Consider the following 16175-nt stretch of genomic DNA (forward strand, 5'->3'; position numbering starts at 1 on the left):
ACGCTTGGGACCTCTGGCCACAGCTCCAAACCCTCTCCGCTCAAAATGAAGAATTAACAAATCTCAGAGCATTGCAGGCATTACACTGTGTAATTTTCTACGGCAATCAATACCAAACTAGCTAGCACTCATAATAAGTCAGGGTGCTTAAGAGAGAGCATTAGGATAAAATTCAGTCTGATGAAAAAAGGTGATTTACTTTATATATGAATATATTAATACAAGATTTTTGTTTAGGGGCTTTTGGTATAAGTTGTAATATATTCCCATGGCTACAATCACAGACTAATGCAATTTATAGAACTACTTCATAAACAAAGAGCAGAACATTTTGTGCCAATTTATTTTATATGTATATATATACTGTGTTCATAAATACAGTCACATGATTGTTCTGCTTGTCAAACAAAGAGAATATCTGTTGTGAAATTTTAACAAATGAAAGCATTATCCATAAAACAAACAAGGCGAAACACTTCAGGGTTTCAGAGTGAACCGAGTGCACATTCCCCACAAAATCAAAAGCAAGTCTGAAATCCCCAGAAGCCTTTTCATACTCTCCCTCTTTGTTTTGGCTTTTGGGGTTTTTTTGGTTTGGTTTGGTTTTAACACAAGGTCAAAACTACTTTCAGTAGGATTTTTGGTTTTAAAAGAATTTTAGTCTAGCTATTAAATGGAATAAACTTGTATTAAAAAAAAAAAAAAGGAAAAGAAAAAAGGGTAGTTTCTCATGCCCTCAACACCTCTAAAAACCTTAAGAATGGTTTCACAATCATCCCTGCTTTCTGAACAGACATGATGCCAAACTTCACACTGCACTTACACGCGTACTCGTTTCATCGCGCCACAGCTCGTTTCATCACACGAAACCATCAGAGAGCATTCACTTTTACTGAGAGCACATCTGCTTTTACTGAGCTACGCGAGCATCGTGCCAGTACAATTACATGCATTTTTGCCTCCAGAATGAGACTGTTGATATGGTAGCTGGTGTGAATCAGCATCATACACCTCGCCTAGGCATTGGCAGGACTCACGTGAACACATGGGGAGAGCGGCCAAGAGAACTGCTTCCGAGAGAGGCTCTTCCTCAGCCTGAGGAAGCTGCGCTAACTCAGGACGGCCGTTCTCCCACCGCCTGCCTGGCTACCCAGCACCTCTGCGCCGTCAAAGAAGGGACTTGTAGTTCACACGCCCAGCTGGTCTTCTCTACTTCACCGCAGAGTCCCCAGAGAGAACGCTGTCTTACTGGGAGCGTCGCAGGGTAAAAGCCATGCAGGCTAAAGGCAATGCTGTGAACTATGTTCAGAAGCGACAGAAAAAAAACAGGACTAAGATGGATTTACTATATTTCTACCAATACTTTCACACTGTAAGCGAAACGCCAGCTATGCTCATTAGTATTTCTTTGGACATTCCTAAACTTATTCAGCTTGAAAGTTGTTTTGTTCACCTCAACTGCCTTCAAAACAGATTAAACATGATCTCTCCAGCGAGACTGGAATCTCTCCAGAGATCATTTTTAATCTGAGGGCCCAAAGCTGTTGTGGTAGTGGGTGCAAAAACTGAGACCCAAGCTGAGAGTTCATCCACACTGACTGCAAGTCACCCTCAAGAGCAAAGCCAAGCGCGAGCAGATCCCAGCCATACTTGGCTTGTCCCCCGCAGCTGCATCAATTCACTGCGCGTCTCCTCCACACGGAGTGAAGTGCCAAGCACGTGGCTAGATCCCCGATCTTCTCTCAACTCTTGGTGCACTGTGCTTTTATATAGCCATAAAAGGCACTTTAAAAGAAAATGGAGACTGAGAAAACGAGCTGAGTCAGAGTGTAAGCTAAAGCCAATTGCCTGGATCTCCTCTTCATTAACGAGATGCTAGATTAGAGTAATTCTCCCTTTTCCCTTGGTTAAGCTGTTGGTGTGTCTTTCAGAAAACATATGTTCTGAATTTCTGGGGTGCTGAGTGAGAAGAGCAATGTGCCAGAATTAAGCGCTCCTTTACAACAACTCACTTAAATGCAAACGTGTAGAACACTGAAGTCAATCTTCTAATTAACACTGGCATCATTACTATGAAAATGAAAGACTGAGTTGGCAATAAAACTTATAAACAATCTTTTATGTGAATAATTAAGCTATAGCTAAGCTTGCACTGGAACCCTTTAACCAGCCTCCGATTACAGTTACCAGCAAAATGTCTCCAAGACATTTAACATACTAGAGTTAATACAGTTCTTCTAGACGAAGAGGCACGACCAGAGCTGGTAGAAACTAAACTAGTACACCACTACCCTCAGTGGCAGGTTATTTCCGTGCACGAGCCATCCCACAGTGTTTAAACAAATACCCATTCACACCGTCTGCATCCTGGGGCAGAAAGGCAAAGGCAGCAATTCATGACTGGAAAGCAGGTTTTGAAAAAGCATGCTTTTCTGCATTTGTGTCTATTTGCCTATGAGTTATTAATGAATTAAAATATCGGGAAGCAGAGGGATTTAATACAATGTTGTAAGTTGTTATTAAATTTTTATACTTATATAAAGTCATAGCTTTGCGTGGTTATTTTATCTGTTAGTGAGTTTTATGTCACTGGCTAGTTGACACTAAAGACATCTTATTGAAGTCTCTTAACAAATGAAAGCTGCCATTTTAGGAGCTATTTACTTTGAGCACTCAGCACAACAAATGCAAAAGATCCACAATTACGAGTTTTCGTTCAAAGTGCACTAATGTGCTTTGATAATCCTTACTGTATGTCCCTTAAAAGTAAAAGCTGCAAGGCTGTCTACTACTCAAGTGTGAAAGTTATACACAGGAAACACAGTGATGTATGATTGTGTGAGGGAAGTATAATATGGCATACATCAAATTTTATTGAGCAAAACCAAGTAACAAAGTCAAGTTCAAAGAAACAGTGTATTAAATACAGTACAAAACTAGACCTTGAGAAATTAAGCTGCTTAGATATTTTCACAAATATTCAAGTTCCAACGAGCTCCAGAGTTACTTATGGTAACTACAGAGTTACCATAACTGTTCTGTTATACATGCAAAACAACTTTGTGTCATTTCACATGAATCCTGAAGGAAGAAATGGCTATTACTTTATGCTGTTACTGAGCTTCATGAAATGCAAAAAGTAAACACAGTACCTACAGTGAAAACTTGATTATATGCTTAAATTCCCAGCAACTAGGGTATTCACAGCTGAACCAGAAGGATGAAAAGAATGGCACTAGAGCCAGAGCTCGTGTAACCTAAGCACAGTTCCACAGGAAGCATTAAAGAATCTCCAGCAGAGCTACATCCATTAGCTAAGGCTGTGAGCTATGACTTCAGCATGATACTATCGCTGTGCTTAACTCACAGTGAAGATCTAGCACACTCGAAGCAATCAAACAATAAATGGCCAAAGTCCCATAAGACTTGAAGGACTGCATACTGCCAAAAAAGGCAGTTTTATTTCCACTACTCAATGCTGGAAAGATACAAGCAACCAAGAATGGACAAGTGGAGTCTGTTAAGACAGTCAGCAGTTGCTGTAATGCCATCTTCACGGCCAAAACCAGAACTATGGGGTATTTTGGTATTGTTTGATTTTGCTTTTAAGTGTTTGCACTTGTCTGGATGAAGCTAAAAAAATGCTTGTTAGGACTGCAATCTCTAGCAATTTCTGAGCCATCAGGCAGTTGCCTGCCAATAATGCAAATGCTAAAAGCATTTGACAAGGGAACAAAAAGCACGAGCAATGATACGCAGATGGATTTTGGAACTAACGGCCAGAAAGTCTACCAGAAAGCTCCTTTCAGCTGGCCAATATGAAAGAGAGCACAACTTTTTCCTGGACTTGCTATTATCGCTTGCACCACCTCTGTTTCATGTCCCAGCCAGGAGCACTCCCAGGCGCAAGCAAGCAATAGATCTTTCTGCTGTACCAGCTCCAAACTGTGGTATCTGTAAATATCCTGAAGGCCTCATAATTGGCCTTCACTGCACGGGCACTCTGCTGACTTATGCTCAACTTCTTATTCACCAGGACCCCAGATTCTTTTTTTGCTAAGCTGTTTCCCAGTTAGCCAGACCCAGCACACACATGGGGTTATTCCATTCCAGAAGCAGGACTTTGTGCTTGCCCTTATCCCATTCTCTTTCCTTCAATTCAATACAGGCTATCTGGAGTGATAACAACATGCCATAAACCCCATTGCAATGGGGTAAAAATACAATCTATTTTTGCAGCAGTGGTGCCAACACTAAGATGTCTCAGTGGTTACAAAAGATCAATTACTTGATAAATAACAGCTTTCTCAAACTCAACTCAAGCAAGTGATCCGGTGAAACAGCAGCACTAAGCTGGTATCATCACTCCCCTTTACGATAAAATCCCTTGTGTCACAACAGCGCAAAACAATTTACTTGACTATCATGGGAGGGTGGTGCAGTTAATCCTAAATCCTTGTGTTAGACCTATTACAGTGAACATTTGGTGCTGGCAATACTGAGTTCAGGACAAAGTATAAAATGTGACAAAGTTTGGCTTTTTTTTTTTTTTTTTTTAAAACGGAAAAAAAAGCAAGCACACCTATAGAGAGATTACCCAAATTTAAACAAATACATGCCCCCTCTTCCACTCCTCTTCCCCCAGAAAAACCCATGAAGATCGCATTATTTCTTAACATATTTGGGCTCTACAGATTCAAAGCACATGTAGGTTTTCTGGTGAAGTCTGCAGTGAACTAGAGTGACCTGTAGCCCAAATTACTTAATCTCTTGTTATCCTACCGATTATAGCCATTCCCCTTTCTGACTGGCGCTCTGAGTTTCCTACAATGAAGGACACCTACTTTGCTACCCTGTATTTCTCCTGCACCTGACAACTTCTTCTCCATATTTTTTGGCTTCAGAATTGCCCAACAGAATAAATATGTCAGATCAACGTTCAGAAAATTCAAAGTATTTCAGAGAGAACGAGATTCGAATCTTAAGGCTAAACTTTGGACCTTCCCCTTTAAAAAGAAAATTAAAGGCATGGCTGCTGGATTCAGGAAAAAAGTGCATCTCAGAAAACAGTATCACCACAAGTATGTTAAGGTTATCGCCTTTTCTAAAAATGCAGCCAAGCTGTATTCTGTAGCTGTTTTTAAGATGACAAGGCATAACTGGAGTATCACTTGATCACCTGTATTAAAAAAAGGAGGAAAACAAAGAATCCCTGTAATTCTTTACAAAGAGAGATCTAAAAGTGAACTCTACATCAACAGCTCCACCAGTTCAGATACACTTATTGAAGAAAGTAACACCTTTTTCTGGCTTTTTTAAAAATCCAAATCAGAGGCATATCCCTATCACCTACTAAGATAAATTACTTCCCTTTCCACAGATTGGCTAACTTTTATTGGTTGAAGTCATACAAGCTCTCAGAATTAGGTCTCAAAAGCTAATAAATTAATCTTATTACCCCATATGACTCTGCAACTGGTGTTGTGCTGCAGATTCCTGCACCAGCCACTTACCTTGGAAACAAAACAGTCTGCTATAGCCACAGGATCATTTTCACAGTTTTCCAAATCTTGCAGAAGTTCACTAAAACAAAGAACAGGAAAAGGGAAAACAATTATGACACACCTTGGAGTAGACACACCTGAATATTCAGAGCCAGACAGTGCTTCATCATTCATGGCAGTGATGCCCAAAGCACTTAATGATGCAGGGAGTCCTAAAAAGGGAACGAGAATCCCTTTGATGCCCTGCTTCCCCCTAGATGTATAGCTGCTGGGGTTTTCTGTTTGGAGGCAGAGGAGCACTCTAAGGAAATGGTATTCCCACATACTTAAAAATTCAAGTCATCACAATGACCATAGATCGCTAATCTCCTAAGCAAAGCTGAACCCCTTCCTTCAAATCGACAGCTCTCCTATGACACTCATAGTGGTGGCGTCAGACAGTTGTGTAGCTTGTACATCAACTAACACAATTTAAAAATAACAAAATTTAAAGGATACTGAAGCACACGCCCTGTCCTGTAAAGTCTTTGTATGTTGTAGGAGCTTTACTTGACCGAGGGAGATGAGGAGCTGGAGTGAAAAAACACAGACGAGAACCAGGGATGTATTACACATACAAGAAGAATGGTAATAAGCTCACTCAGGAAAACTTGTCTACCTTTAGTGGGTCTCTTCACTGAAGAAAAACGGTTAGGCTGGAAAAAGTTTTCTGGAAGGGAATATATAAATCCTACATGCATGAAAATAAAACCTTACTGAGAGGATTTTATAATTTTGACATGCCAAGCAGGAAATGAATTCATTGTAACAGGAGCAAAGCAATAAGGGAGCATGTTCACTGTTGTATGACACTCAGTTCTTGAAAGTCAATTCAGTGAAATAAGAGTTCAAACAGAAGAAAACCTCAAAGGTCTCTCCTTGATCCAAGTAGTCTTTACTGAAAGATGTACTCAGAAAAACGAGAGAAGAAATTGAGTTTTCTGCCAAATTGTTCTCTGATAGAACTTCCCCCCTGACCCCTTCTCATCAGATGATTTTCCATTTAGGGCTACTTTTTTCCCAGTTCACAGCTGGTTCCCTGAATGTGTTTCACATAAGAGTTGCTAAGCCTGTATCTAGGGAACTACCCTTTTCCCCTCTAAGCAGGCACAATTTCCCTCTGTAAGGAAGAAAAGGAGTAAACCAGAAAAGTTTCCTGACTTGTTCTTTGCTTCTCTAATTACTGGAGGAAGGAAGGGAAGAAATCAGCAATCAGTCACAAGGAACAAAGACAGACAAAGACCTTTGGTTCAGTGGTAACTAAGCCGCCCTGTACAGCAACAATTTAACCTCCACACCTCAATTTCTCCCTTCATCAAAATGGGAATAAAAATATCACCCTTGCTTGACAGCCCACACTCATGAAGCTCCTTTACATCAGCAAAAGAGGCAAGCTGTAGCAATGGTGACCATGACCATTAGTCATAAGGACTGACTGTGTTCCGCACGAGTTTCGGAAATAACATCAAACACACGGAACAGGCTCAGAGGATTCCTGCTGTCCAGCAGGCAGATATTTTCCTGACAGCTTACAGTATGTAGCACCTTGATTGCCATTTTATCCCTACTGGTCTCCTATAACACCACATTATTTCTTCTACAGGATACAGTAATGCAACACTTAAAAGATTGTACATATTCACGCACATATTCAATGAGTCCAAGTTCATGCAGTGAATATGCTAGTGGCTTGTGTCTTCAGCACAAGCCCATAGTGTAAGGGCTATGCTTTGAAAGATTTTGTTACCTATAGTGTGCTCTCTTCTGTCTCACCTGGCTGGTAAGAATGGGATTAGTAAGACCAGCCTGCCACTATAAAAATAACAAAACTGGCATGCCCAGGAATCCTGAAAAACTTAAATAAATCCCTATAATACCAAGCTGACATGTGAAAAAGCTGGGTATTAGTACAGGCTACATCTTAGTCCTTGACGGGAGGCAGAAGAAATAAGAGAGAAAAACACTAGCTGCCTTCACCTGAACATCCAGAGGGTTTAGGCTGTTCAGCTCTCAGCCTCTGCGACTCGCTTGTGCCAACCACCCAGGCAGGAAGGGAGCACGAGAGAGCACCATTAGAGGAACTCCATCCTTTTGCAGCTGAAGCACTAATAAGACTTGGACTGAAACATGATGCAAGTGCCAGTGCCATGTAAGACCATGTACTGAGTTATACAGCTTGGGTTATTATGGGATGGAAAAATCTGAATCTGTACGATCATATTCAATAGCCAATGCTAACTCCTTTGGGATGAGAGAGGTAAGCATAAAGAGAACGACAATTTTTCATGCAGTGCATTCATTACCTTTTCAAGTCAAATTAATAAGAGTCTCATTACAATGTCTTTTAAGATGCTTTGATTTTTTGGAGTACAAATTATTTTTGAGACAATACTACTTATCTTCCCCCTCGTGGGTGAAGACCTTCAATACGACAAAGTGCAGGTTAGTATCAAGCTGTTGACTACAGGACGTCAAGAGAAGTGAAACGCGTTTATAGGTCTGCAAATAACCACCATATTTGCACACACAATTCAGGTGAGGCACTTTTTAAAAAATTTATTAATTTTATATCATCACCACACCATTTTAAAACAAGACACAAGTATTCTTCTCCAGTATTTTTGATCTGGATTGGAGCGAGTGAGAGATGGTAGTGACAGGGACATCAGATGGACAATTTTGGTGAAATGGAAGGAATGGAAGGACATAGGAAGGAAACGGCATGGTCTGTCCTGAACCCATGACAAAAAAACCCCAAAACAGTTGATGACCAAGTACTGCCCAGTCTAGCCATAAATGCTAAAGTAACAGCATCTCCAAGAAACTTCATTCTCTCAATGCCTGACAGAGCACAGCATTCAAAACAAAAATGGACATAGCAGTCGCAATCTGGTCTTCATTCATCACAAAGTTCTGGAAAATTAATCTGAAAAGTTCAGACTTTCAGTAAAAAGAAAAAAAACAATCAAAAGCCTTGATATAGCTTCATTGTCACAGAAGTCCTGTGGCCACTCAGAAAAAAAACCTTTTCCATTAGAGGTGAGCTCTTACAGGTTTTACAAAGGCTCCTCCTGACAAGCCAGCCCTTACCACCGTGAAGCTCAGAGCACAGGAATTGCTGAATACAGCAGTTACAGAAAATGGCCCTGCGCTGTATTTGTGCGCTTCAGTAGTTCACGGATGGACAAGGGCTGTGCAGGATGATCGGTGTCAGCAGCAGAGGTTTCAGCTTGGCTTCTCCTAAGATCATTTGAGTATTGGTAGAAGTACTAAACCTGAGCACGTTTCTCTGCAGAGCTGCCATTTCAGAATTGAGTCATGGTATCAGGTGGAAAATTTATCCTAAACTGAAATTGGAAAGAATCTCAACAGGAGAGGCCAGGGAAGAAAGGCAGCAAGTGCTAACTTAAAGGACACTTCCCCCTTTCGAATAAATAAATTAATAGTGGGGGAACTTTTCCCAAGAGATGGAGCAGGACCAGTGATTCTGCTCTAAGAAATAGCTTTCCAAAAAGAGATCACAGTCACAGGTCTAATAGTTACCATCCTGACCATCATTTCTGCCATTCAACACAACACCTAAAAATCGTAAGTAGTTTAGCTGAGAAAAATTCCCATTTACTGAAATGAAATTTCTCAGATCTATACAAAGTCCAAAAAAAACATTAGCCTAAAACTTTTGATCATTGATTAATGGTCAAATTCAAAGTTGAGACAAACAAGGTAATTCTGAAACTATAAAATCATGCTTACAAAAAGCATCTGAAACTACTAACACAGAACTGCCAAATGGACCTTTTTCAAAGGTAAAATACATAAAAAGGCTCTAGAGCATGTTTAGGACCCAGAAGCTACATGCCAAGTTTCACACAGGAGGGAACTTAATCCTTGAAGCTATATTGGGATCTGCAATGAGTGTTCAGTCTTAAAAGCTCACAATTTCCATGTAGAATTTTAAATTAGAAGGCCTGAAATACATTAGTAATTTACTAGATGTTTTGGACAACTTTCCAGTGAGTTTTAACCATTGTAACATATCTATCTCTAGAATTGTCCCAAACTGCTTTTTCTTTTCTTTTTTTTTAACCTCTGAAAATCTTTTTTTGCAACTCAATTATTCTGTACAATTACTGATCATACTTGAAGGTATTTTTATTAGTTAATATTTGCAATGACACTGGTATAAATGTGTCCTAGCTACCAAGTCTGCCATTTCTCTAGCTTTTGAAGGATCAGAAAATATAACGGCCAGAACCAGGTTTTTTTTTCCATCCTGAGACTGCTGGAAAGCTGTAAACTCACAATCATTGTCTCATGGCTCTAAAACACATGATCAGGATACTGCTATATATTTTCCATCGTGTTAGACATTCAGTCAAGTCAGTTGTTGTAGCTGAAGCAGGACATAGCAGTTTTCCAGTTAAGTATATTTCCATTACTCTGCAGTAGCTGTTTTAAGTTTTAGGAGAAGATTTTAGATTTCACCTTTGTCCATAAGTTCTGAATAGATCCGTCCCCACTCTTCCCTTTGATACTGAACAGTGATCCCAGCAGCTGAAGCACTTCAACGTTTTTCCATCATCATGGGAAACTAGTTTAAAGACGCTCTTTGACACTAGTCCTCCACTTCAGAATCCTCTTTTGATGCAATTAAATTATCTGTTCTTCCTCAAAGAACACAGCCATTTGGGAGATAATTTGTCAACTATAGCAAAGGGAAGAGAACTTTTACAAGAGTAATGGGATATAAAAGATGTGGGAACTTTATGCCAATGTATTTCTCGTATCGATTGAATATTCAGGTTTTACTTAAATGTTGAATAAGTTGTTATTTTTATAGTAACAGAGGATGCAGACAAAAGTAGCAGTAGCATGCTCCTAAAACTGCAGATCCCACACAATGTGGCACTAGCTATATAAGCAAGAAATTTTACTTCAGGCTCTGAATAGACACTAGAATTCCCTCTGCAGAGTTTTAGAGAAGGCTGTAAAGATACTGAACAGAAGCCTTCAATAAATGGAAAGGTACCTGAACACAGTTTTGAGAAATTAATTCAGGGAGTCCCTAGTAGTTTAAAATGCTACAAAAGCCAGATCTGGGTGATGTACATCAGTACACAAAAGGACCTAATGTAGTAGAAATAAAACGACGTCTCTCTAGTAAGGCAAGAATTTCGTTCACAGTGGTCTTGTGCTAGGCTCAGTTAGGGCACAGAGCAGGTTAGGCTTAAATTCATGGAAATACTCAGCATGAAAACAAATAAGTAAATGGGGACCACATTTGATTCATAAAATAAACAGCTAAAAAATATGACCTCAGCAAACCAACCCTGCTGAGAATCAAAGATAGACCATTTCTCAATGTATATATCTTGGCTGTATTAAAACGATAAAAGAGTATTTGCTTGGCTTGCTTCCTCCCCATTAATACAGGCTATTGGACTGTTTTCATTTTGTTAAATTATGAATTTACCTGTTGAAATGGTAGATATCCCGTATGTTTCCAAACAGGGCTGATCGCTCTTCTGTCCCCAGGGCGAGCTTGGTCTGGTCAGTGATACAGTCGAGGTAATCCTACAAGAGAAATGAAAAGAGGGCTTCAGACATTTCCTCCTTCTCTAGATCAGTAAATGGAGCCATGTTTTATTGTACAAGATCAGCCTCTTCATATCAGTTTCACCTTATTATTACAGTAAAGCCTTCAGTAGCCCCTCTGTGAACAGTCACTCTTTTATGAAAGGTAACAGTACTTATCTGTTCATTGAAACCAAGAAAATAACAAAAGACTGAATGCTAAGTTATAGGCCTTAGACAGGACAGCCAACATTTCTCTTGCTACTGATATACAAATGTATTCAGATTTCATTCACGGAGACAGTTTAATTGATCATTTAACTGGCTCAAAGAAAAAAAAAAGTAAAAATAAGAGATGAAAAGTGTAATTTAATGCAGACTTAGTAACAGAAAACCTATATAATGAAGAGCAGAAAGCATACAAGCAACACAGGCTCAGAAAAGCAACCACTGCAAAATTTATTCTTTTTTTTAAATCGTAGTTAAGAAAACAATGCAGAGTTTGTAGAGGACAGAATTCAATATATATATGCCCATGCAATTTAACCACACTATAGTTACATTACAAATTACATTGCTATATACTCTAGCAAAGATTTCCTTTTGCATTTACAGAAGTGATAGTGTCTCATCCAGAGACTTTAATTGAATAGGAACAAGACAGCTAGAAAAAGTTCCGATCAGCAGTGATCTGGGAGAACAACTTTCCCATCTCTTCCCTCACTTTGGTAAGAGCTCAGCTCCCAAAGTGTCACCTTTCATTCTGTTGCTGCTACAGTATTAAAATTTCTCAGATAAAGGCAAACAAATCCAGCAGGCTATTTAACTAACTACAACTCATAAACCAAGAAACCCAACGTGCTGCCACATTCATGAAGAAATTCTGCTGGAGGATGGAAATAAAGCACAAGTGAAAACAGCTGAAACAATGCAAAATAAAAATAAATAAAATCCCTTAGCCTGGGGCTAGACAATGTGGTGTGACAACCTCCCAAAAGCGACACGGCATTCCATGGTGCTGTAAGGAAGGAGCCCTGCAAAACATCAACAAGACCATGAAAATTTCTATGAACTGTGTTCCAGAGTCATAAAGAAAAAAAGTGTTATAGAACACATACATTGGCCAAGATTTATTCTCTGTGTAAATCCCTTGAAGACAAAGAGGTTGGATCAACCATTTGACTTTTGGATTTTAGACATCCTCATAAGGAAGGTTAAGAATTGCGGCACTCGAGCCTCTGTCCCCATATTCTTCTTTCCAACTGAAATAGTGTCAGCAGAGTCATGGGCGCAACCAAGATTCAGGTTTAGGTACCAGTAGGCTTTCCTGTCCCCTCCCCCTACCCTAAAGCTCAATAATCCCCACTCTTTCACCACCTCTAGTTAAAGGCACCCCTCATAGCCCCCAAAACTCCGTATTTTTTGTCAAGGGAAAGCAAGCAAGCCTATTCCAAGGCAACCTCAGTGTCTTTAAGAGCAGCAGTGGGCAGCAAGCAGGCAGGTTCCCGAAGAGCCATTTCACCTCCTCTGTGATGGCATCTGTCCTGTACTCTACTTTCTCTCCTAGCTGACAGCAGCCTCATAGTCCAAGCCTGTCCTTGAAATATATTTGGTGCAGTAAGTCATTGGAACCACATCGCTGGGACTCCCTGAATTTGTCCTTGGCTTTTTATTTATACTCAGAAGCTGCAGAAGAGTAAAAGGTTCAGGATGGTGAGGCAGATTGGACTGCAGCAAGCAAGACACTAGGTCAAAGGCTACTCCAGGAATGGCAGTAAATAAATAACCTTTTCTGCCCACTAATACAAAGCTGCATATAAAAGCAAAGAACAGAAAAACTCCAGAGGAACTGTGATCCTCTGGAAACATTTTTAGCGCTGCAGGAACACTGCAGCAGCCTTAGCTAGTATGACAAGGTAGGTTGGAGAGGAATGGAAATCTTACAATAAGTAACTCCATACAGTGTGTTTATTGAATAAAGAGGAGTTCCTTTCAGATTGATTCATCTCAGCATAGCTGGAGCTTGGGTTTCTTCAAAACAACAAACAGTCCGCTGCTATTTCCAGTATTGTCGACAGAGTTACAAGCATGACCTGGTCTCCGCTCCTTTTGTCCTCTTACCCCAGAGTTTTCCTCCACATACGCACACTCTTTTCGGTCTTTTACCAACTCTTAGTAAGGGAGAGGGAACCATGTACTTTCTAACACTCCTGCCAAGCAGCAGCCTGCAGGTGCTTTGGCAGTTTTCCAGCATTCCCACAGCATATGCAGTGCGTATCAGGTTATACCACACACGCACAGTTTGTGCTCCCTTGTGCTAGAAGTTCCTGAAGACTGCGCTTCAGACCCCCTTCTCCTCCCAGCATCAGATCAGAAACAAACCAGATTGGTTTGGATTTGTGCTTAGCTAGAGTAAAGGGAGACAGTTATTTGCTCAAAATGCTTGGGGAATTCAGAGGTACCTACTATCTCACCTCACATTGTTAGGGAATCACGTGGGATTTGGGGCCTGCTTTCATGGGTTAGCTTTCTCTTTCTCTAAACGTTGTTGACTTGAGGCCTGCGCAAGTCTGACGGCTCCAGACACGTTTACGTTGCCGTTACACGTGCAAGCGGATACCCGAGCTAGACGTGAACTGCCTAACGTGGCGCTGACAGTAGGGTAGTCACAGCAGCAGCAAGCTTCAGATATCCGTGATTATGTGAGAGAGGTGGACATTGGACGGTCTTGACACAGTGGTCTGATAAAGTCCAGGCACAGCACAGCACTTGGACTGACACAGCACGTGGGACCCTTCTAGTTATTCTGCTTTACAGAGCACGCGTGCTCTCATAAAGGCTCCATGAACTCATCCAGGAAACAGATGCAGTATTGGCATATCAACTCCTCTGCAAGGACACCACCACAGGCAGATCAAAGCTACCCAGACATGGGGTTTTTCCTAATTATTTCTGAGCAAATGGTACTTTACCCCCATGGTAGTCACTACAACCTCCTGCAGCATATCAACAGCTGTTATCATTTGAAGCCATAATGAAAGGTTTGCAGCTACAAGATAACAGGGCAGGCTGCAACGTAATGACATGGTGCAGAAATCAATGAAATTTATCAGAACAGAGTACCGGCCTTATTCACTTTATTTGTTTCTTGTCAGCATCTATGGACCCTCTGTCGGCACTGAATGATTTGTTTATAACCTTTGCCTTCACTAGTCTTTTATTGCTTCTCTGCAGTTATGGCAAAAACATTTAGCTTACTTTATAGGAGAAAAAAAACTCCACAAATGCCAGTCGTCTTAGACTGATTTATGGAACAAGGTTTGCTCTAACGGTATTGCACAATTTTTCCATCCTATTTCCTGAAACTCTTCAAAACCCAGAAGAGTCTTGCCAGACTGCCGTGCCTTCCTTGCTGGGTTTGATGTTCTCCCCGTTTGCCTTTCATCACGCCGAATCCATCGGAAGGAATGTCTGTTAGAAGCTGCGTATCCTCACTACCCTCTCCTCCTCCACAATCACACAAGAAAGATCTCTAGAGGAACAAAATGATGACAACACTAACCTCAAGAGGCAAAACCAATAATTATATGAATTAGAAATGAGAGGATACTGTCAAGGAAAGGACAAAACAAGCAACAGTATCTTCACATATTGATTAAACTAATCTTTTCCATGACCAAACTTCAGAAACTAAATGCAAATTAGTGGGACATTTTCATCTAGCCAGCCAAGATTTCCTTTGAAAACAGACACACACTTAACTTTAAAAACAGACTACAGGCTGAACAATAATAAATAATAAGCCATTAATGCGGCAATATTAAAATTACACATTAAAATTAGTAATGTTAATGGTAATGCTAAAAAATAAAAATAAAAAATGGGTAAAAGCCACACTGCCTCATAAAGTAAGAATAAATTTTTAACCTGCCCTACAAGAAATACTACAGACGTTCTTAGTAATTCCTTTACAGAGCAGGACTGTGCATATATAGATATCACCAAAGAGAAGCAAAATTGTTGAAAGAGCAGTGCTGTTGTATAGGTACACCTTTACCAAGAGGCAGGGACACATGACACTGAAAAATTGATTAAATATCAATACCAAAAAAGAAGAAAAAGAAAGAAGGATTCTACCCACCAGGAAACTGCTTCCAATGCCTGAACACAGGCTGCAGGAGAACGTAAAGCTACTGTATGTCTCTGGACTTCAGCAACAGGCTCTTTGGCTCAAGAGCTGCGGAATTACATCAGGTAAACTCAGCCTCTGACCAAAAAATGCTTCAAACAAACCAGGTATTTATGAAAACTCCAAAGATTTCTAGTGTTCCAGCCTGAGCAGGAATATATAGTATTAGATCAAGCAGCACCTAATCCAGTCAGTGCCATAACTCAGACCCCAGTTTTCTGATACTCCCTAGATCTGCACCACTAGTAAGGCAGCTTACTCCTAGATGCTAATACCATACTCACGGGCATATTTTTGTCTGACTCCCCTCTACCCAGCACAGATGCACATCTGTGCCCAAATCTAGCCCAAATCAGATGGCTGTGCAAAAGAGAAACCAAAGAAACGGTTCAGCAGCCTTGGCCCCTACTTCCACACCACTTTGAGGAAAAGGCTGCAGGCCAGAAGGAAAACATGCCACAAACTGGATCCTGTTCGCAGCCTGCTAGCTAGAGCCATGCTGATCAAACTATGTACTTGTAACCAAAGAGAAAGCTGGGCAACAGTTGTACAACGGAATAACCGCTATAACATGCTCCCCATTGCTAATTCTGCCAATTGAGTAGAAAATTGTAATATGTACCAATTCCCCTTTTGCCTGATTTTTTTAAATTATTACTCTTTTTTTATTATTTTATTTATGGATTTATCCAACACGTACAGCAACATACTCTGAATGCCTCGTGGGTCAAAAAATAGCACGCTATCCACAACAGGTGTCCAAGGATGCTGAATTCTGGTCAGAGCAGCTCACTGCAGCTCTTTTCAATTATTTACAGTACAGCTGTACCCTGCAAAGCAAAGGTGCAGTTGCGAACCAAACACACTTT

At 40.4% G+C, this 16175-nt stretch overlaps 1 protein-coding gene across 2 annotated transcripts in view; it reads right to left on the reverse strand.

Moving 5' to 3' along the window:
- PLEKHG1 (pleckstrin homology and RhoGEF domain containing G1) overlaps positions 1 to 16175 on the reverse strand; it is a 136045-nt gene that overhangs the window by 21481 nt on the left and 98389 nt on the right. For both annotated transcript variants that reach the window (XM_075748417.1, XM_075748416.1), the window contains 2 exons: positions 11017 to 11117; positions 5514 to 5583 (listed from right to left, as the gene is read on the reverse strand). In XM_075748417.1, coding sequence (XP_075604532.1) covers positions 5514 to 5583; positions 11017 to 11117 — 171 coding nt within the window. The remainder of the gene's footprint in view (positions 1 to 5513; positions 5584 to 11016; positions 11118 to 16175) is intronic.

This window comes from Balearica regulorum, chromosome 3, assembly GCF_011004875.1.
Source record: "Balearica regulorum gibbericeps isolate bBalReg1 chromosome 3, bBalReg1.pri, whole genome shotgun sequence".
Lineage (NCBI taxonomy): Eukaryota > Metazoa > Chordata > Aves > Gruiformes > Gruidae > Balearica > Balearica regulorum.